The sequence below is a fragment of the Echinops telfairi genome, unplaced genomic scaffold (assembly GCF_000313985.2).
Source record: "Echinops telfairi isolate 266 unplaced genomic scaffold, ASM31398v2 ScPeMD7_22;HRSCAF=79, whole genome shotgun sequence".
NCBI lineage: Eukaryota > Metazoa > Chordata > Mammalia > Afrosoricida > Tenrecidae > Echinops > Echinops telfairi.
The window spans coordinates 12,999,113-13,022,831 of record NW_022103919.1 but is presented as its reverse complement, the minus strand read 5'-3'; the positions used below and the strand labels follow the sequence as shown (position 1 = coordinate 13,022,831).

General features: G+C 41.9%; 1 protein-coding gene across 1 annotated transcript in view; it reads left to right on the top strand.

Moving 5' to 3' along the window:
* Positions 1-23,719, top strand: part of ALDH1A1 (aldehyde dehydrogenase 1 family member A1) — a 57,841-nt gene that overhangs the window by 17,210 nt on the left and 16,912 nt on the right. Inside the window, exons 2-9 of the mRNA XM_045288526.1 lie at positions 923-1,027; positions 5,808-5,948; positions 9,049-9,178; positions 11,719-11,780; positions 13,180-13,308; positions 14,299-14,412; positions 17,039-17,141; positions 19,119-19,303. Of these exons, the coding sequence (XP_045144461.1) occupies positions 923-1,027; positions 5,808-5,948; positions 9,049-9,178; positions 11,719-11,780; positions 13,180-13,308; positions 14,299-14,412; positions 17,039-17,141; positions 19,119-19,303 (969 nt within the window). The remainder of the gene's footprint in view (positions 1-922; positions 1,028-5,807; positions 5,949-9,048; positions 9,179-11,718; positions 11,781-13,179; positions 13,309-14,298; positions 14,413-17,038; positions 17,142-19,118; positions 19,304-23,719) is intronic.

Below are 23,719 nucleotides of genomic sequence, written 5' to 3'. Positions count from 1 at the left end.
GGCAATCAAAAGAAATGTAATGACCACTTTCCTTCGAAGTAAGCTTCCATTTAAATGTCCTCGAAACCACCATCAAACTGAAATCAAGGCCTGCAAAAGAATCATTTATGAGACCAGTTCAGTAACGCTGAAGGAGCCTGCTCAGAATTTAGAGTGGAAAACGGAGAAAATGGGTATATAAGCATCAACGCTGTCAACGCTTCTGCTCGAGCCTCAAATGTATGGCCTTTCCCCAACCCGACCCCGGCCCCCATCAGATGAAAGCATCTTTTCCTAGATTATTTCCTTCGGTCTGTATTTTCAAGAACCGGAATAGCCTCATAATTTAAGCAGTGTGTGTGTGTGTGTGTGTGTGTGTGTGTGTGTGTGTGTCTTAACCAGTTCAAAAACAATCATAGTTGGGAGTGGGAGGGTAGTAAAGAGGAGCATTTGTATGCTCTAGTTTTCAGAAGAAATGAGTTGTGTTGGGTATATTCCTACTCACGGCGTCCATATGTGTTTCAGAACAGGGTGTGCTCTGTGGGGCTAGGACTGTGCTCTGTGGACATAGGACTGTGCTCTGTGGGGTTTTCCGTTTCAGTGTCTGATGTTTTCAGGAGAAGATCACCAGGACTTTCTTCCAGTTGCTTCCAGGTAGATTCAAACTCCCAACCTTTCAGTTAGCAACTCAGAGAGACATTGACCATTTTCACCAACCAGGAACCCCTTTGGTTTGACGGACGTTATGCCATGTGGGAGGGAGATAAAGCTCTTTACTCTTTAAAGAGTTTCAATCTCAGGAACCCTCAGAGGCAGTTCTACCATGGCCCCTAGAGTGGATCTGAGTCGGTCTTGACTAGATGGCCGTGAGTGAGCTCTGTCAACCATTTTAAAGACAGCCTGTACACTTAAATTCATTTCTGTTTATGTTTTCATCTTACAGATCTTCATAAACAACGAATGGCATCATTCCGTGAGTGGCAAGAAATTCCCCGTCTTCAATCCGGCAAACGAGGAGAAGCTCTGCGAGGTAGAAGCAGGGGATAAGGTGAGTTTCCTAGCACCAGTTCCATGCAGGGGTTCTTTGTCTCTCTCTCCATTCTGAGACCCCACATTCCACAGCTAGTTGACATAGACTTGTCATTAAAACATGACTCCTGAGGCTTCAAGGGAGTTCTCTATGTTGTTCTGGGAACATGGAATGCATTAAGTAACCATTTCACGATGATGGGTCTTTCCTTGAGGGTGCTCTGTTTTAGTCTCTATATACTAATTGGTCCTGCTTCTTTTTCAATGGACATAGCAAACACTCAGAGCTATTCACATAAAACTGACTTTCAAGTTGCTCAGTGAAGAGTAAACCTTAATATATGATTTTTAAAACACCCTACTGCTCAAGTTATCTCATCAAATTCATTGAATAACAGGAGGGGCTTACAAATGGGAGTCAGCTGTTAAATATAAGCAGGATAGGGTGGCATCACATGACACTTGCTAACAGATTTCCATTTTGATCAGAATACAACATTTCAAAGGATTTATCAGTGCATAAATTCTTTGAGGATTTCTCACTATTCCCAGGAAAGGTTCTTTGTGATGTTAGTTAACACTCTTTCCGCGTGCATCCCACCAAGCAGAGCTCCAAGGGTGTCACCTCCCGTGTTGTCTCCCAAATGTTGTCCACAGTGCAGTCAGTCCTCAAAAATGAGGATAGGCCATCTGTTCCTTTTTTGTGTAAAATTAAGAGATAGAAAACATCGAGGATTAAATAAGAAACCATGAAAAAGTTTTTAACAATGCTGGGCACATTAATATATAGGGGCTTTTAAAACATTGTGCAAAAATGGAATGAAAAGGTAAATATCTCCATTAATTTTTATGCTCCCTTCTAAAATTTTAATCATGACCAAGTCTTTCATTTTTGAAAGTTATCTCTAATCTTCCCAGATATCATTGTTCTGATCTGTAACATTCTAAAAAATCTCACGTTCAACAAGTTATGCAGATATTTCTGGTTGGGAGGAGATGGTATTTTGAGAATCATAGATCTAAGATTTCAATCCATAAATTTAATCTCTTCTGAAGTGTTAGCATTTAATACAGCTTATGGACTTCAGCAAGCAAGAATGTTGATGATTGGAAGCTAGGTTGTGGTAATGAGTCTGCACCTCTATAAAATATTTTACTTGAAAACTTGCGCAGGAAAATAGTGCTCATTTCTGGAAAGATGGTGTAAAAATCTCAAGAAACCGTGTCCTTTAAGCTCTTCCCCCAAAGAAGGAAACATTTAGTTGTCACTGTCATGGCTTGAAATATGCTTCCCCCAAAATATGTGTTCATTTAGCCAGATCATGATGGTCATCAATATGTAATCGCTCTCTATTTTGTGATCTGATATGAGTATCCTCCATTTTGCGATTTGATATTATTATCTTCATGTGTGACTACCATGATAAATCCTGATCTTCATGACATTAATGAGGTAGGAGTCAAAGCAGTTCTGTGAATGAGGCAGAATAAATTCTACAGGATTAGATTCTATATTGAATCAGTCTCTTTTGAGATCTCAAAGAGATAGAATCATCAAGCAGAGATATCAGAGGGCCCTGACTATCACCAAGAGCATGGAGCTTGGGGTGGAGCACCTCCTTTGGACCTTGAGTCCCTACACCATATTCTGCCTACATCATATACAACACCATATACTGCCCCCAACTGCCGAGTCCCAGTCCTGGCTGGGGCAGGGCCTCTGCCTGGGACTCAGAGCGTTTCTGTTAAGCCTTGGAAAGTGTATTATTTTGTGCTTTGTAAAAACAAAAATGTGGAGAAGGAAAAACATAAAAAGGACTCCTGCACAGGTGAGTATGGGGTGTGAGAGCTCCCAGGAACACCTGGTCCTCTCCAAATTCCTGGCCTGGGTGCCCAGGGGACATTCCATTCTTATCTGGGAGCCTCCGGGCGATATGCAGGGCCAAGCAGACCAGGACACTCAGTGCCTTCTTGCTGGGGCGAACCTTGCTTCTCGGAAAGATCCCACCTCACCCAACAGGCCCTCCCCCACCCCACCCCTTCTGAAGGGGCCTGGGAGGCGACAACAGTGGATGGAAGTCATGGTGGAGCTCCGGAAGGCCAAGGAGGAAGAACATGCGCTGGGTTCCCGATGGCATCATGTAAGGCCGTCTGAGGACACTCTTGGTGCAGTTGGAGGGATTTATCTGGTTTCTCAGATACACTAAGGGGAAGCTGATGATCGTACTCTAAGCCTTCTGAATGTTGTTCCTTTATTTGCTCTGTACTCATTGATAAGTACTCCTGCTCTTTTTAGAGCAGGGCCGTCTGCACACAGGTAGATTAAGGACACTTAATCTACAAAAGTGCTTAAAAACCTCATCATATGGCTACTCTAATTGGCAGATACTTCGCGTCCCTCGGGTTAAATTCTTCCTGACATAAACTGCCCGTGGAAAGCAACACTTTGCTTTCACTATCAAGACTCTTGTCAGACTATTCCTTTTGGCACAAGCTACTCACTTTTTTTTAAAGATAATGATTACCACTCTCACCATTTTGTACAGTGACCTCCAGCAACATCGCTTCGTGGAAGGTGCAAAGCTAGTAAATGACAGAGTCAGAGTAAACCTAATATTCTGGAACTAAGTCTTTTAGATAATGAGCCAAGAGGGCTTAGGACTTTCATTTATGAGCAGAGTTATGCTAACAATGGGCCATCTACTGCCTTTCAGTGGTGTGATAAAGGAGGAGGCGGGGCAAGAACACAAGGCGGTAACAAAGCAAAGCACAGATGTGGGTGGGAACTGTTTTCTTTTCACTCCACTGGTTCTTTTAGGCTCTTCTGACTAATCCTGACAACCGCTTTTCATACTAACGCATGACCTAGCAAATGATGGTGGAGGATCAAAGCAAATGTCCATTCAAGTAAGTGCCGATGGCAGGTGTAAAAGTAAAGCTGCTCTGATCACTACTCTCTCCGTTTCTGAATGAATTTAGCATGGAAAGGTATAATCTTGGTGTCATTGACGAGTCGGGGCCTTTCTTAACCAGCCCTAAAAGGCATGTGATGTTTCATCCTCATTTCCATTGGCTTCATGCATTCAAGTTTGCGATACCTTACTTAAAAACGAAGTTTTAAAGATTCTAGGACAAACTTTTTATTGATCATGGAAAATCTGAGTTATTATAGCAATTTTTTTTCTGCTGAATTCAAAAATTGCTCTCCCTGGAAATAAAAACCCATGAAATGCTAGCTCTGCAATAAAAAACACACACCCTTACATCTAATAGTTTTGATGAATTTAAAATCCCTCAGTTATATATTGTAATTTATTAAAATGAGATTTACTACCTAAGCGTTCATATGACTGACATGTCACTAGGATTATAACTTCTTATAAAATCAATATGTTTATAATATAAGTAACAAATTACTAAATATTTGTTATGTGCCTTTTGTGTGCCCAGAACAGTAAGAAATATTATACTTTATTATCCAGCTAGCCCTGAATACTCACTATTAGGAAGCAAATTTGCACAACTAGAAGAGCCAAATTTTGGAGTCAGATGTGGGATCGAATTCTGACTACCATTTGCTGGCTCAGACATTTAATAGCAATAAGCTATCATTTATTCAATGTGAGACCAGTTGAATGATAATGAAAAAAACAAGGGTGAATGGTGGGAATTGATAGGCTAATATTTGTAAAAGAGTCTAGTGTCTGCAGTTCAATGGACACTTAACTAGCAGCTATGGATATTATTATGCAAGATGGGTATGGCAAAAATTCAGTTCAGTTGTGCTATTTCAAGTGGGTCCTAAACAATGTGAAGGATTTTGAAAGTAGCAAGGGGAAGGATTCTAAGGAAGGAGAATTATGAGAGTGTAGGTGAGAGGAAGTTGAGCCGGACAAAGAGTAGCAAATTGTAAACAAGATATTTTTATAGGTCCGTGGGGCCCAAAGTCCGGAGTTCTTACTAATAGCGACACCAAAAAGTATATGGAAATGGTAAAGAGAAGGGACTCTTCTACCATTTTTCTCTATTGACCATGAGCCATTTTCCTCTCTCACGTTGCTTCGGTTTCATCATCAGTAAAGTGGGGAATACATTCCTCTCCTAAAATTACTAAGAATTGATGAGTTAATGTGTATTTGAGAGCATTACTGGACATATAGTGGACATTTCAATGATCTACTGCCCTATCACCATAGAGTTGATTCCAACTCACAGTAGCCCTGTATAGGGTTGCTGAGACTGTACATCTGTCTGGGAGCAAACAGCTTCATCTTTCTGCCATGGAGTAGGTGGTGAGTTTGAATTGCCAACTTTGCACTTAGGAGCCTGATCTAGAGTACCATCAGGTCTCCTTCTTCTAATGATAATAGTTAATAAACATAGTGAGCCTCATAGTTCTATTCTAGAAGACCAACCATGTGGTGCTTTCATTAAGCTCGTCATTCCAGAGACAAGGAATTGGGCTTTATGTCAACATTTAGTTGTCATTGTAGCATACAATATAGAAGTTCAAATCCATCAGCTGCTCAAAGGGACAAAGAGGAGATGACCTGATTCCATAAATGGGAAACCTTGCATAGTCTTGGAAACCCTATGTCGCCTTGGAAACCTTAGATAGGGTTGCTGTAGGTGGAAACTGACTTGATGGCAGCAGGGAGCATATAAATGTGTTAGACTCTGGGCTAATTGAAAAGGCAGTGCCCACTTATAGGAAGCTTCAGCCTCTCCTATAGGGTCATTGCCACTGGATTTTCGAATATGTTAAACCACAGAGCTGAAGTAGTATTTTTTTCTTGCAGGAAGATATTGACAAAGCGGTGAAGGCTGCAAGACAAGCCTTCCAGATCGGCTCTCCATGGCGTACTATGGATGCTTCAGAAAGGGGCCAACTACTCTGCAAGTTGGCTGACCTAATTGAAAGGGATCGCCTTCTGCTGGCTGTGAGTATTAGTCAGATTGAGCAGGAAATGAGAGCTCGAGAGAACATTCCTTCTTGGAATTGGGAAGTTGTTAGGTTTCAGTGCATACAAATGAAACAAAAGATTTCAACTACATTTTCTTAAACTCATTACAACTCTTATCACTATCCATTCATCTATTGAATCAGGCACGTTTGTACATATGTTGCCCTCATTCTCTTCTAGACATTTACTTTCTACTGAACCCTTAGTACTAGCTCTTTTTGTGTTCTCCACCCCCACCCTCATAACCCCCTGATAGATTGTACATTGTTATGATTTTCAGCTCTCACACCAACCGCTGTCTCCCGTCCCCCATGTTTTCTGTTGTTCTTCCTCCTGTAGAGGGGCGCACGGTTAGGTGTCGATCACTGTGATCGATTCCCCCTTTCTCCCTTCCTCTCCCCATCTTCCCCCTGCCCTTCCGGTATCACTATTCCCACTCCTGGATTCTGTGTGTCGTGAGCTCCCACCCCTTTCTATACCTGTGTACCTGTTCCAGTCTAGTCTGAACTGGGAAGCAGCACTGGGGTCATGGTAGTGGGGGGTGAGGAATAGAGTGTGTTACACTTTGTGTAGAAATGTTAGCATTATAGTTATTTTCAGATCATCACGTGCACTCTATTTCTGAACAGTGTGATTTCCCCTCTCCCCCCTATAATAGATTCTTTAGTCCAAATTTTTCAAACACTTGAAGTTTATAGCCACATCTAACATATTTCTTTCCGTGACTACAGAACTTCTCGGAGCCTTAACAAGGCCACATGCAGTATGAAACTCTCAGGCTGGGTTTCTAAACTTGTTTGATTTCTGACCTCATTGAGTCAGGGATTTCATGGGGTTTGTTAAAGATCCCCCAAATGTTTTTCTAGTCCATTAAGACACATAATGTCCATTTTTTTCCTACCAGAAATGTGTGCCTATTTGATTACATTAAGATAGAATAAGACAAAATATTTAAAAATAAAGAAAAAATCCAATTATTATATGCTTAATGTTTCTATCTATCTATCTATCTATCTATCTATTTAAACACATGTATTTTACTAGTTAGATGCATTAGCATTTAATATAGGAGTTGTGTACTTCCTTATTTTCTTTTTTTCAGATGAGTACTGTCATGAAATTAGTTCACTATAAGTCAATACCAAGATTTCAGCATAAATGTTGAGATTGTCTTTAGAATCTTAAACAGGCTGTAAAGAACAGGCATATGATTTTTTTTCATCAAGAGTGGTGGATGTCATTAAAGTGTGATTCATTACTCAAAGATTCAGCATGATTCAAAGTATGCAAAAATATAGACCGAGAAGCCATGTGCAATAAATTATATTAGCGAACATGTGGGCTTTGGCTTCTCTCATTTTGTCTAAGCTGTGGATTATGGAACAGGGACTATATTTGTCAGCACACATTTCTAAGATGAACAATTGCAGACATACAGAAATCAAGTTTGATTTCAAGTTCAAGGTGGCAGGCAGTATATATAATAGAGAGGCAGAAGATGGTATGTAACAGAACATTCCATCAGCTGCGCATTCCTGCTGGCAACCACGCTGGCAGAACAATAGGTTGCAAAGAGCTTAGGAAGAGAAGGAACCGAGTAGCTTCTTTAATGTTAGGATACCAGAAAAAATGCTGAACTTTACAGCCTGACCATCAAATGTAATTACGATAACAGTAGCAAAAGCGAAAGTTTCAAGATTAAAAGAAAGGAAAAAAGTCCATTTTTGTTGAAGAAAGTTCCATGTGTCATAATTTGCATACTAAGTACAACCAAATTTGAAAGCTTTCAATTCATCCATCTTAGTTTCTAATGTATTATCTAAGCACTATGACTCTTATTTGAGACTGAGCACTTTTGGATGAAAGATCTAAGCGTTAAAGTAAGTTTGTGTGGCTAGGTTGTTTACACACAGATGGAGTGAAAAAACTAGAAATAATTATTGACGTGTCATTAATAGTCACTGACACTAAACAGTCACCCTTCGTTGTATCTAAGGGAAAGCCTGTTGGAACTTCAATCTAAGGATTTTAGGTGCTGTTCTTGACCAGTTCTTAGAAAAAAGGTTTTCTGAAGCGCATTCATGGTGTGAGGGAGGGGGACTGTGGTTTAGAAGCCAGAAACTAACCACTCTTTCTCCCTGAGTCTTGCTTTAAAACCTTATGCAAGTTGTTTGACTACTTTAAGATTATTATTATTTGCCTCTTTTTAAATGGAGCTCAGATATGATGACTTATAGGATTTATTTCGTATCCCAAATTCTGTAATACAGAAACTCCAAAGTCATTGCCATTGAATCTCTTCTGACTCTTATCAACGCTACCTGACAGAATAGAAGGGCTCTGTACGGTTTCCAGGGCTGAAATATTTAGGGAGAAGCCTTGGTGGCAGCATGGTTAAAATTCTTGGCTCCTAACTACATGTTCACAGTTCACACCTTCCAGTTCAAGCCCTTCAACAGCTCTGTAAGAGAAAGAAGTGGCAGTGTGCTTCCATAAAGATTTACAACTTTGAAAACTTTATGGGACCGGTCTACTCTGTCTTAGACGAGTTGGAATCAACTTGAAAGCAATAGGTTTGATATAGATCAATATCTATGTACTGATCAATTATATGTGTGTGTGTATAGATAGATCTCTATAATTTTTTTTCTGGGAAGCAGACCACAATATCTTTCTACGACAAACCAGGTACTGGGTTGGAACTGTGGATTTCTCAATTAACAACCAGATGTTTTAACCAGTGTGCCACCTGGGCTCTTCCCAAAATTCTATAACACTTTCAAAACGTTGGACAGATATGCAAAAGAAGCCCTCGTGGCCCAGTCATTGAAACTCTCTGCGACTCACTCAAAGCTGGGGAGCTGGGACTCCCAGTCGCTCCCTGGAAGTCTGCCACCACAAAGGGTGCAGCCCTGGAAACCCTATGAAGCCGTTTTCCTCTATGCTATGGGGTGTCTATGAATTGGAATTGACTCATTGGCAATGAGTTTTGGGTTGGGGGAGTAGATATTCACCTATATTCTTTCATCTAGGGCTTTTATGAATGTTTAGATGTGAAGTTTGTTCTCTTTTGCAGACACTTGAGTCAATGAATGGTGGAAAGCTATTTGCCAATTCATATCTGATGGATTTAGGAGGATGCATAAAAACATTACGCTATTGTGCGGGCTGGGCTGACAAGATCCAGGGCCAAACCATTCCCATTGGTAAGTTGCTTTGGAAAAGTGCTGAGGGAAGGGAGAGTAATGACCATAGGCCTGCCTAATTTCAAACTCTCCTTTAAGAAAATGTCAACCAAATAGGCAAATTTATCTTCTTTTTTGATTTGAGAAAGTTCTGTTTGAACTTGAAATTTCTGTTGAGCTTCATCAAATGTCTTTGAAGATGTTTCAGCATAATCACATAGAAGATAATCACTGCTGATTTAAGAACCCAAAGTTTACAAAACTGACCTCTGAAACTATATATTTGAGTTTTAGTCCAATAGTCACATTTATACCCATCTGTAATATAAATATTAAGCCTCTTGTTCCATTGTGAGTCAATTATGGTTATTTGTCCCCAGGTCTAATGCAGCATAACTCATGGAATTAGACTAGGCTAATTCAATAAACTAATTTACACTGATTTGTTTTTTTAAAAATCCCCAAACAAAATGGGATTATATTTATAGCTGACTTAAGAAGATGTGTATATGAATATGCCTGTCTACATTATTTGATTGGAACCATGTGTGTACTGAAATAGAAATTGGAAAAAAGACATCAATCTGGAAAACAGTATGGGTAGAGCTTAATCCCTGTAAAATTATTAACCATATAAATACAACAACCTCCTCTCTGGTCATGATGCATATCTCCAAACTCATTGGATTACCCAGAAAACTAGTAGGAATACCTAGTAAGTTACAAAGAGGAGAGTGAGGTCAGGGTGGTACAAAGAAAACTGATCATCTTAGTAACAGTTTATCGCTAGAAAATTGGCAGAAGTGATTTCAAGTACAAATAGATCTTAAGTTCTGGCTCAGTCAGCCCAGAGGCATCCGAGGGAACTCGATGAAGCACAAAGTAACTCCCACGTTTACCACATCAAACTCCTGGGATATGAATCAGGTCGAAAGAAGTGTCTTTTCAGCTGGGACTTTGTTGTTTCTTTGGCTCAGTAGGTACAAAAGGAATATTTGAGAACAAACCACTAGAAAGGATGTATCCCATTGCTTTCAGAGAGGTTTTTCATTATCATTAATTCACTTTTAATTCTATTTTCTAAATTTACCATTTTTAATGTTCTATTACTTGACGTTAAAAAATAACAAACTTTTGTTAGGAGAAATTTTAGCTGCTCAGCCACACACCTCCTAGTCCTCTTTCCCATGCCTTTTTTAGAATGGTATAATATAGAAAGCCTCCTAGACAATAAAAAATAACCATTACCTTTTCAGATCTGTACTAATAACTTCACCTATAAAAATCGGCACGGAGTCAATTCCTACGCAGCGCCAGACAGACCGCTATCTTCCAAACATGTTTTACTAATTCTGACACTAACCATGGTTCCGTGCCATTCTCTAGTTTGCTTCTGCTCTTAGTAATGTATGGTAACAGCCCCCCAGAACTCACAGACCATAAGGAAAGTGAAGTAGTTGATTAAGGGACCAGGTACAAGTCTGGATCAAGATCAACAGGCTAGAACTCAAGCAGTCTCCCTTCTTTGTTCAGCAAAGCAAACCTCCTCTCAACCCCCTGAGGCAAGGCTCCTCTGGGTCCTGCCATCTGTCGCTGGGCTCCTGGGGGACAGTTGGTGTCTTCAGTGTTACCGCCCTTGACCTCTTTGACTCTTCTTAGGCCCTTTCTTCTCTCTTCTGTTTCTTCTTTGTCCTTCCGTCAGCTTCTGCCCACAGAGTCTCTTCCTGCTTGCTTCTGTCTGCTTCAGCCATCTCTGAGAGGTTGACTGCTTCTATAAACAACTGTTTCTCAGTTTCCAGCATCCCTGGTGGCGTGGTGGTTAGGCATCTGGCTGCTAACTGCAAGCTCAGCGCTTTGAAAGTCAGTGGGGAAAAGATGGGGCCTTTAACTCCTGTAAAGAGTCAAAATCTCCAAAATTCACAGGGGCAGTTCTACTCGGTCCTAGAGGGTCACTGTGAGTGAGCATCCACTGGACGGTGGAAGTGAGTTTAATTTCTCTTGTTGTCAATCTTGAGGCATGTTTTGTCTCAACGGGGGACCACAAATTGACCGGTCTCTTGTTGATCGGTCACAGATACTTTTCAGAGTCACATCATTTGCATAATCTATTGGCCAAGCTCTCAAAGGTGTACACCAATCTCTGGGTAGGCTGCAGCTAAGTACCACACAAAAAAGGATCCAAACCAAGTTGTTTGGAGTTTATCCAGGAAATGACAATCCGGACCAAGTTGACATACTGCGCTAAAGAGCTAGGACAAATGTAACTAACTTCTCAGGAGTTAGGAGTGAAGGGGAATCTTTCAAACTATTTTTCCAAAGAAGAAAGGCCAAAGACCACATAAAGGAACTCATGTTACCACAAGATCTTTTCCAATTTTAAGGATTTCTACAGTGGTCTAATTCAAGTTCATGATTCTGTCATCCTAAATTACTACTGTGAAGTGTTTTTATTTTCACCTATTGCCTACACCTTCCTCTCACATAAGCCATACCACCATCCCATGAATGCCATAAATGTTATGCTTGTCTAAATATGCTTGTGTCTGTGCTTTATTTTCCAGATGGAAACTTTTTCACTTATACAAGACATGAGCCTATTGGAGTATGTGGTCAAATCATTCCTGTAAGTTAGTCCACCGTATCATTTTCTATCTTAATAACAAAATTCTAAGTTATGCTAGATTATCTAATTGGGTTATGAAGCTTTCTCCACACAAGTTAATCTGTATATATTTGTTGAATGCAGAGACAATCTCTGTAGCAGGATTTATCACTGTAGCACACTTCTACATTCCTTAAAATACATACAATACAATACATATATTCCTTACAATCCATACATACAATAAACCTTACACTTTCACTTTATGGGTTCTTTTGAAAAGCAAGTTTTATTATATATTCTATGTATGTCCCATGCGTTACATGAGTGTGGCATGTAGATCAATGGTCCATGTGTTGCAGGATGTCATTTTAAGGAAACAGGATCTACTAGTGCTATTCCCCAACACATTTTATCTCCTTGTTGGGGCCGCTCATCACAGAGCATGTAGCAACGCCATTGTCCAAATCCTGAAAGAATTCTGTTTTTACATGAAAAGTTGAACAATGGGTCATAGTCTACCTTAGATAAGCAATCTGAAGTACTCTAAATTCTTCTTAACATCTGTAATCATGACATTTCTTTTAAGCCCAGCAGCCAGGATGGTACCTAAATGACTTCACTTTGGCTGGCATACTCAAAGCTGCCAAATTAGAAAATACTAACGTCCCGGAGTCCGTAGCTCAGGAGCTGGCAGTGACAAATCTTTTGCTTCAGTGATATTGAAATATATACACATCGCATTTGTACTGAATCATTCATTTTTTGAAATGATCTAAAAATGATATTATCTCGAATCCCAACAATAGCTGATCTTTATTGTACTGTGATGAACTGGTCACTGTGTTAAGCCACTTGGCCTACTTCCTTGGTCACTTTTTGGGCAACCGTCTGAGGTTTTTTTTTTTTTGCACAAAAAGTAATTAACTTGTGTGAATTCATGTGACTCTTCCGTGAGTGACTTCTTTGTGTTTTAACAACACATTTGTCTTAAAAGAAGTGTTATTTAATACTTCCATTAGGTAAATCATTACAGGAATGACCTACTAGGAGAAAGGGGTGGTTCCCCTCTTAAACACACAGAATCTACAGTATGATTTAAGAATAAGGTCCAACTTCCCAGCCACATGGCTGTATTTCTCTTAACAGAGAAAAAGCTGAAAATAACCTGCACAGACTAAGTTTCATTCATTTCTGGTTCTTTCCCATACCGGATTTATTTAGAGCATTTTAGCAAGTTGTTTTTTTTCCCAAAATGTACAGCTTTCTACAAGTTGCTGTCAATACATTTAAGTAGGCCATACTGGATGACTTCACAAAACTGCAATGACTCTTCCGCATCTGCAAGTGCGCAGACTGGAGCAGTCAGATTAGCAAGTGTGTTTTGCAGCAGGACAAAGGCTCTGTTGTTTCTCTCTAGTGGAACTTCCCGTTGGTTATGCTCATTTGGAAGATAGGGCCCGCCCTCACCTGTGGGAACACGGTGATTGTCAAACCTGCAGAGCAGACGCCTCTCACGGCCCTCCACGTGGCGTCGCTGATCAAAGAGGTAGGTATCCGAAACCGAGTCACGTACAAGTAACTCAGGGGTCCTCATTTAGAATAGAAAGATTTCATTTGGTGCTACTGTACATTATGTGCTCAGCAGGGATAAGCACTCCTGTCCGGGGATAGGAATGCCTTTTGGCATGGCGACTGGCTTGCTTTCCTGGCAGTTCACCCAAATGAGCCTCTGCTCATGGGTGGCCGGGAAGCCATGTGCCGGTGTCTAAGTCACCTGATAATCACTTATTATTTTCTTTTGCTCATCCCTGTGAGCTGCTACGAATACGCTGATGGTTCTCCAGAATTGTTTAAACTAGTCTGTCCTAGGAGCTCCTTGGTGGTATACCTAGTAACTTTCTGTGCTGATAATCAAGAGGTTGAGGGTTCGAGGCCACGCAGAGGGGCCTCAGAAGAAAGGCCTGGCAACCTGCTTCCAAAAAGTCATCCTTCAAAGACACATTGGAGTACGGTTTTATTTAGTTGTACAGGGCATCACTATGCATCAGAATCAACTCAATGGGAATTGGTAATTCCACCGAGGTACCAGTGCGGCATCTCATGACATTCTTCCTCCATCTGTCTCTGTGTCTCCTCCTCCTCTTTAGATGGCACATGTGCATCTATTCTCTAGGGGCTAAGAAATAAAATGATAATAAACAGCCATGTCCCTTTGATGAATTATGCTTCGTAAGAGGCACAGGGGTTCTCAGTTGCAAACAGAGAAGGGGGTGGTTTGAGCTCACCCACTGCTCGGTGGGAGAAACATGTGGCAGCTTGAGGGTGTAAATAAGCCTTACAGATGCGGAAACCCCATGGGTGGCTTCTCCTCAGCCCAAAAAGGTTTCTATGCGTCTGAATCAGTTTGACAATAATAGGTTTTGGGGGGGAAATATATGACAAAATTAGCGTGAAGACCCAGCTTTAAGCCGACAACCCCCTCTTCTTTTTATGGAATTAAATGCTCTGTTCTGCTGTAACGCTCTTTGCCTTTTAGGCAGGGTTTCCTCCCGGAGTGGTGAATATTGTGCCCGGATATGGGCCCACGGCAGGAGCAGCCATTTCTTCCCACATGGACATCGACAAAGTTGCGTTCACAGGATCCACAGAGGTAAGTCATTTTCTCAGGCCAGTAATGTGAATGCCTGGCTCCCCGGCTGTCAGCAGCAGGCTTTATCTAACGACTTTTTTTATAGCCAACACCTCCTTAAAACAAAAGTTCCCTCTAATGATTTATTTCTTACTCTAGCCTTCACGTATGTTTATAGACCATAAGCAGACGCCGTTTGGATGAGATGAAATATCTGCCACAACCTCAGAGCTACTGGAGTAAACCATCTCCGCTGTGTTCATTATCTTCCCTGCCAGTTCCACACCATACGGTTTATGGTGGAAAATAAATTAGGCCAGTGCTTTGTATGAATGAACATAATTTTACTGCGCAGGTTATGAAAATGAAATAGCAGAGCCTCACCCTGGACTCCTTATATGGGAGCGCTCACGTCCATGGACGTTTTGCAAGGGAGCTAGAAACCCTGCTTCCAGGTCGTTCGCAGTAGTCTAGCCTCGCTTCTCTATCCCAGGTCAGGCTCTAGTTTAATGATTCAGAACTTTTAAAGAACAATACCTCCATAGTGGGCAACGCAAGAGAGACCTGGGGAACAGGATGGAATTACTTAATTCTCTGTTTGGGAGAATGAGTTCCTCCCTACTGAGATTATTCTCTATCCTAAGCAAACAACAGGAGTAGAATCGCATTGTACCAAGCAGAACATTCTAGGAGACCTTCTTTTAAATTAAGTGGCATACATGTTCAATGAAACGCAGAGCGCATGCCTCTTTCTGTGTGTGAAATAGAGATGAAGGGTGAACATTGCTCCTTGTTGTAAAGCTGCTAAGGCAAATCAGAGCTAAAGCAGCACGTGATCAGATTGGTGCAGGGTCCTGGGAGGGGAGTCACAGGACGGAATGAGAATGTTCAAGTGTGTGTGCAAAGCTGTTCTGGGTTTTGAAAAAATGATTCTGACAAGGTCTCTACAATGCAAGTGTGTATTTAGTCTATTTTTATTAAATTACTTTTTGAATGGTTTGATCTACTCCCATGAAATCTTGATCAAAGCATTAGCAGACTTAGTAATGCTATGTACTGCCCAGTAGCCGGTGCCCGGGTTGCACAGTATTTAAATGCTCAGCTGCTAACCTAAAATATAGTGGCTTGAAGTCATCGCCACTGTGGAAGAACTGTGGATTCCTTGTTGGACAGTCCTCCTCTGTCCTCTCGGGCCCCTATGAACCAACTCAGTGTCACCGTGTTTGTGCTTTTGTGCTGCCTTGTTTGTTTTTAAAAGTAGGTCAATACCTACATACAATTTAAACATAAACTCAGTAAGCATCCACTTCTCTTTCACGTTTGTGTTAAAATCCGATACAGATTTGTGAGTTTCTAGGCAAACAGATTCCTATAGTCTTAAACTAAGTCTAATTTGAAAAGTGCCTTGCTGAGGTGCCTCATGTGAACAGAAAATGAAACCCACTTCATTTTGGTTGTTATTGCATAAGCATATGCAGCAGAAATACATATCGCTTAGTTTTTGTAAATCCCTAATACTTTCCCTGGGGCATGAATGAAATATTCTTTAACCCAATGAATAGAAGCAAAATAAAATGGGTCATCTTTTTTTGAATGATCATTTTAATTGATTTGGGCTTCAATAAAACAATGAAGACTGATCAATTATGAACTATGGGAAAGTTTGATAGGTGACAAAACAGAAGCACCTACAGCACATAATCGTGATGGGAAGTGATACACAAAGAAAATGAACAATTTGGAGACAAGTCTTTCCCTGAAGAGAGGCCAGGAGCAGGAATGGAGAACGGAGCCCAGCAGGACTCCCGCTGACTGAGGAAGCAATACAGAACATGGACCCAACGGCTATCTCCTAACGCTGTTGTTCAAAGACACAGCAGAGGAGAGAGATGTGTGGAAGTGACCACTGGTTGGGTCCACAGTGACCACCGCAGGGAATCCACGATGAAGAGGGATCTGTAACGGCAGGACTTGATCGCTGCCGCAGAAGAGGCGACAGTGTGTTGATAAACCTCTGTGGATACAAACAGGACACGTTGAGATCCACTGTGATGTAGTCCTCCATCAGGTCCTATAGACAGTCCGGAGACGAAAAGGTCCTCCTTGCCTGGGATCATCAGAGAAGGAGGCATAGGGAAATGAAGATGTGAGCAAGGTCCTAATGGCTGGTGCCTCCAGGTCTGAGTGGGCACTTAATGAGGAGCACACAGGTGAGATTTGGAGCACAGAGGCTGTGAGTAGATGGCTTTAACCAAACAGAGCTTGGTTTTGGAGTTGAGAAAGAGTACAAAAGTTACAGAGATAAGTTGTGGGTGGGTCATTCTGGTCCATTTATGACAGGTTTGACGTTCTGATTGGAAGGAAGGATAATGTCCCTTGTACCCTTGCACATCAAGATCCTCAGTCATGCGCTGTACTTCTTGTGCATGAGCATTTTTGTTTTTGTTCTTTTTTTTGGCTGTCTGACTCACCTTATGTCTGTCCTTTTTTATGTGCACAAACAGCAAACCTTGAAACTTTCATTTTTAATGTGTCTCCCAAGGGAAAGTGAACTGTGGTGCACATATCCTGTAAGTTTCAGAACACTAAGTAAGCCTGTCCTGCAGGAAAGCGGATTAAGCCCCTCCTTTGCAATGCTCCCTTGCAGGTTGGCAAAATTATCAAAGAAGCCTCCGGGAAAAGCAATCTGAAGAGAGTGACCCTGGAGTTGGGGGGAAAGAGCCCCTGCATTGTGTTTGCTGATGCTGACTGTAAGTGGAAGCCCTGGGCTGGTCCCCCCCCCTCTCCCCCTCCCCCCTCACCTTTGGTGATATCTGATAATGCCACCCAGTGAACTTGAATTCTACAAAAGGGCTTTCTTTGAACATCAAAGTGTACATCTTCAATCAGAGCACAAAATTACTCTTGAAAAAGTCTCATAAATTGTTCTACAGCTATATTCTATATGCAAGTCTAACCCACAGATCATTTCTTCCTGCTTTAGAATAGTTTGTACTTTCCTCAGTAGGGACTATAATAGTTTTCTAGGGATGCCTTCTCAAAGACTTGTAAACTGGGTGCCTGAGAACAATAGAAGTGTATTCCTGCACAGCTCGGGACGCTAGAAGTCTGGAATCAAGGTGTGCAGGGACATTCTCCCTCTCCCAGTACACAGCGGAAGATTCTCACCTCTTCCAGCTTCTTCTTGCCCCAGGGGTCTCTGGCTGTGGGGGCACAGCTCTGTCTCTGCCACCGTCTTTGCACGGTCATCTTCCCCTCTGTCCGCGCCTCTCACCGTCTCTCCCCTTCTTCTTACCACGACACCAGCTCTTATGAATCGTCTTACCCGTTTAACACCTGCAAAGACCCTACTTCCCAACAGGCCACATTCACAGGTCCTGGGGATTAGGATGTGAACCTGTCTTTTGGGGGGGCAAAATGTAACCCATAGTAAGGGCTACCATGTATGTATATTTCACTCTGCACCGTCACACTTTGCATTTCACAGGCTGACATCGAGGCTCATCCTCAGACATATGGAACACGGACCAACTGCAGAGATAACCAGTTCATATCTGTCCTTGCCCTTGACTCCAGGCCACATACTCATGACACGAAAGGACCAGAAGAAGATTACACTTTCCTTCCAAATAATTTCTCTCCCCTCCACAGCAAGTATAATTGAGTATCTATCCGTATGAAATCATCTATTATGATGACTGTACTCTCTGATAACACCCTAGGTTCATTCTGTGCATACTGCCGTGCAGAATCCCAACGTTATTTCCTAAATTACCGTCAGCAGCAGAAATAGCCAATCAAATAGCCATCTTTTTCTTTACCAATCGCAACATTTGCATGAGACCATAAATGCAAATGATTCTTTGAACTACTTCTCATGCTGTAATGATCTTAACTGAGGTTTTCATTTTAAATAGAAAACATTCTGTCTGCAAAAAATGTGGCAAGATTCTTGAATCTGGCAAACTACTTCTGCTGCAACTTAAATAGGTGTGACTAGTTCACAACTAAATAATGCCGAAGTATAATATTGAATCAAGCCATCAGCATTTAGAGAATTTTATATAACAAATATAGTTTTCTCTCTCTTTTGTATCTATTAAAGAAATCAAAATCTTCCTTTTAAGAAACATTTTTCACCATCCCCCAAATAGATAGTATTTGAAGATCTAAATGAAATAATATGACATTCTTTAGATAGTAGGCTTTGAAATCTCTTTCCTAGAAGAAAAGTGGTAAGGTTGAGAATAGACTCTGAGGATTAATTTTTCATTACACATATTTGAATTGTTGATACGGGTATTGAGCAATTCTTTATTCATTAGAACTATCGGCTTTTCTTTGTCATCTAAATTAAAATCCGAGATTGGAAAAAAAAATTCAGTCAGATAGCTAGTTTTAAATGAAGTTTTTGGTAAAGAACATTGACAATGAGACTTTGTTTTATGAAGCTTTCCATCCATATGCTTGAGAAAGACAATATAATAGTTGACATTTTCCCCAAATTGTACTATATATTACTACTTTCCTTGCAGCAATAACAGGTCGGGGAGATTAATCTGTCACTTAGCTGATAAAAAGGCGGCTATATTGAGCCTTGATCCAAGTACCTAACTTACATTCTGTCTATACCTTCATAGAAAGTTGGTGTGCCTCTTGGGTGCCTACATAAAAGTATACAACCTTTAGAAAATGTCTCTTCTTTGACCTGGTGTCTCTTTTTGCAGTGGACAATGCTGTTGAGTTTGCACACCAGGGATTATTCTACCACCAAGGCCAATGTTGTATAGCTGCCTCCAGGCTGTTTGTGGAAGAATCCATCTACGATGAGTTTGTTCGAAGGAGCGTTGAGCGGGCTAAGAAGTATGTTCTTGGAAACCCTCTGACCCCAGGAGTAAATCAAGGCCCTCAGGTGAGTACAGACTAGAAAGAATAACTTTATTATTAGACAAGTATTCCCTTTTACTTTCCTTCTTAGGCTTACCTTTTTATTGGGTAAGATTATTTCCTGCTTGTTTACCTTTCTAGGCAAAAATGCAGCACCAGCGTGGTCATTAAAAGCAATGCCTCTACTTTTCAGTGGTCAAAGAAGCATCTGTTTTGGTGTTGTCCAGTGCTCATATCTGGAAAAAATTTTTATTATTATTAATCCTTTTGCTGGGGGCTCTTACAGATCTTATAACAATCCATAATTCAATTGTATCAAGAACACTTGTACATATGTTTCCATCATCATTTTCAGAACATTTTCTTTCTACTTGAGCCTTTGGTATCAGCTCCTCTTTTTTACCCTCCTTCCCCCACCGTCCCACCCTCGTGAACCCTTGATCGATTTTACATCATATATCCAACCTTGTGATTGGTTCCCACCCCCCAGCTTCCCGTACTGTTCCTGTGGGGTTTACCTGTCCTGGATTCCATTTGTCTAGGGCTCTTAGCTACACCAATGTACATACTCCAGTGTAGCAGGATTTGTAAGTGAGAACTGAGGTCATGATAGTGGAAGGGAAGGAAGCATTCAAGAAACAAGGGGGGAAAACCCCCCAAAAGCCTATGCATAGATCCAGGTCTGTCTGCTGACCTTTATGAATGTTTTCCAATCGCATCTGATGAGGTGCCAAGCCCTGCCTCCTGAGTCAGAAGTCTATTTTCAGGATTCCTCATGGACTTGGTTACTTTGCTCCCCTTACTGCTCTGTTGGGCTTCCTTTGTGCTTGCCCAGCTGGAGAGGGTGGTGGAGGAAGAGGGCTGCCACGTCACACTTTCTGCACTGTGTCTCCAGCACTCTCCCTCATAGAATTGTGGGTCAGTGAGGAGACGTCATGTCTTCTGTCTCATGGTGGGGCTGGGCCTATGGTTCTCTCTGCACTGGCTGCTCCGAGCTGGGATGTCATCCTCGGGGCTTGGTGGGCCATAATGAGGTTCATTCTCTCTCTCTCTCTCTCTCTCTCCCTTTCAGTTTGCTCCCGTGTGGTCTGGACAGACCCAACATTCTCCCAGGACTATATCTTCAGCGCTCTCTGTATTACATATTCTGGGGAGGGGGTCTACAGAGCTTGGGTTGGTCTGGAAAAAAATGTGAGGTCTGTTGGAAATGAAAAGTGTGAGGGAAAATACATGAGGGTCTCCTTTTCCTCCATCCTCACTCCTCCTGATTCCTATATGCATTTGTCTGTTCACCCAGAAGGCAGGGTCCCTGGCGGTTCAGTGGTGGATTCCTGCCTTCAGTGTTGGAGACCCACTTGAAATCCTGGCCTGAACCTCAGGAGCCACCACCACCCATCTGTTGGTGGAGGCTCACAGGTTATGACACTGGGCCATTTGCCATGGAGCTTCCAGACTAAGACAGACTAGAAAGAAAGGCCAGTTGATCTACTTCTGAAAATGAGCCAATGAAAGCCCTCTGGATCACAGCATTCTGATCCCCAACCTACCACAGGGATGGCCCAAATGAGGCAGGGCTGCATTCCATTGTGCATGGGGTCCCCAGGAGTCAGAGACCAACTCAACAGCCACCGATAACAACCCATCTGGAAGTTCTTCTGCAACGTGCTACTCTCCAGAATCGACCCTTTGATATATTTGTAACCCCGCAGTTACAGACAGCTAGCACGTCTCTAGATTCTTTCCAAAGTCTTCATTTCACTGTGCCCTTCTAATGGGCCAGGGATATCCTAAAAGGCTCTCAGTTCCTGTGTTTGAGGCAAAAGTCTCACTTCAGTTATTCAAGTTACTGGGCCTTTGGACCGTGGATCTCCTCCTGTGCTGCTGCTCTACAGCAGTGTTCTCAATTTGCAGGGATGGAAGCCTCCAGAGGGCGAGGCCCCATCAATAGATAAAACGAAACGCGTATGAGAGGAGAGAAACGAGGGTATGGGAGACGTCTGATGGTGAGCGCTGGACAGGCAATCCATTTCCCCGTAGAGTGACAAGAAGCTCCAAAGCTGGACCAGAGTACGTCAGTACTCTTAAGAGAATGGAGTTAAAACAGGTGTTTCTTAACAATTCCTATTTCTAAGACTCTGATGTGCAAAATTCAGTGATCTACCTTCCTCATGTGAGAGAGTTCAGCCTCTATCAGTGAAGAGATTTTTATCATAGTTTGCTTTGAATGGGGAGATAGACCGAGACTGGGAGAAGAAAAGACTGAAAAAATCAGGGGTTTCATTAGCTTTACAAGTGCTCACCTGCTCTGGGGAAGCGCTCACGACGAAGAGACACCCCAGAAGGCTGGAATTGCTCCATTCTCTAGTGGCCGAGTGAACTAAGTCATTTCAAGTACGAGGGGGCTTCAAAAAATTTTCATAAAAATTCCAGTATCTATTCAATTCTATTTCCTCCACACACTTTTTGAATACTCTTCTCCCCGTTAACATCTTTCTTGTTGGAACAAAACAATTACAGAGAAAACCGTCCCCAAAAACATTTGTTTGGGAGTAAAATTAACGACATTTGCATTGTTTTCACTTTTAATGTTATCATCTTAAATTATGTGGGGATCATCAAGCATATATATAAAGGTTTATTTCCATTTTCCCACAAACTGTTGAATCCCCCTCATAAATGTTGTCTTTGTTAGATGCTACGAAATCATTTCCAACTCAAAGGATGCTGCCCTGGCCATCCTCACAATCTTTATGTCGGAGCTCAGGACTGCAGCCCCTCCCCACCGTCAATTCTTATCATCAAGTGTCCTCTTCTTTTACGTGGTCCCTCTCCTTTGCCAAGCATAGTATCCTTTTCCAGAGACTGATCAACTGTCCAGAGGATGTATAGATATATATATATATACATAGTGTATATATAGTATATATTGTCTATGTGTGTGGATACTAGATATCGGTATATAATATATAGTGTATATATACATACACATAAACACACACATATATACACATACATCTATACACACACATATGTATGTTTGCATGTATATGTGTATACAGGTATATGTATATAACTACAATAATATCCACTTAATATCAACCCGAGTCACATGACTTGAGAAGCACATATTGAATGAGAAGCCAGGTTCGGGCTTCAGCACGCACAGGGAGATGAAGGTCCTGAAGTAGACGAGGGGACTTCGCATGGAGGATGCGGGTCCTCGACTTTTTACTGACAAGCCAGAATCCCTTGTCTGGGTACCGAATACCTACCACCCCTCCCTCTTCTGCTCGTATGAAGTCTCTTGTGATGATTTAACATAACTTCCTGTGAAGCCACTTGCCCTTGAGCAGTGTCAGACTGGAGCAGAGTGTAGCAGGGGGCTTCCAGTGGCTGCTCTTTCGGAGAGAGATCACGGACTTTTCCTCTCAGGTGCCGCTGGGTGGACCCAGACGTCCCATCGTCCCGTCAGTCAGCAGTGGCGCGCGTCACCCTTTTGCATCACGCAGGGACTCCAACCCAGCACTTACGTAGTTTCTTTCACCTGCTGGAGATGGAGGAGCATTCTCTTTTTAATGCAGTCCCGGGAAATCGTCAATACCCCAGTGTCATGCCACGCGATAGAAAATGGTCACCCGTACCCGCAGCACTTAGGTTAGTTTGAGTCTGGGGTTGGTGTATCCAGTCCCTCAGTGCTGCGTGGACCTTCCCTTTGGGCCTCAGACGTCAGAAGAGGTAGTCAGATACAAAGGCGGTAATCAGGAATGCCTATTTAAGTCAGGCACAGGAGTACACTGTCAAGGATGCTCCAGGTTTTCCTCTTGGATATCCTACTTTATTTATTTTTCCTTTCATCCCTGTGCCTTGACGCCACCACACCTGAGCAAGAGATGCGGCATTAACTAGGGATTTGGACTCAGAGAGTTTCAGAAACGTTCATCCCCCAAAGTAAGAACTGAGGCAATGCCTCCAATCCATTCATATCAACTCAACTCATAGGAACCCCATTGGGAAAGGGCTTCTCTTAGGGTTTCCAAGGCCAGAATCTTTGTGGGTAGAACCCTAGGTCTTTTCTCCGACAGAACCACTGATAGGTTCAACCCTGCAATTGGCAGGCAGAGTATTCTAACCAGTGCACCACCAGGGCTGTTCTGTGACAATGAACAAACAGGCGACAACAAAAAAACTCCTCACACCAAAAAATTAAAGTTAAACCCTATCATCAAGTTGTTGCCAAACCATTGTGGCTCTATAGGATCTTATAGAACTGGCCATATGAGTTTCTGAGACTTTAATTCTTTATGGAATTAGAAAGCCCCTGCTAATGGGTGGCACCTAATTCCAATGCAGAAGGAAAATCTTCCCCAATAGGAATTCTGGACCCATTTCCTCCCTTTTAAAAGAAGTGATTAACAAACCATGTCAATGCTATCACGCTTGC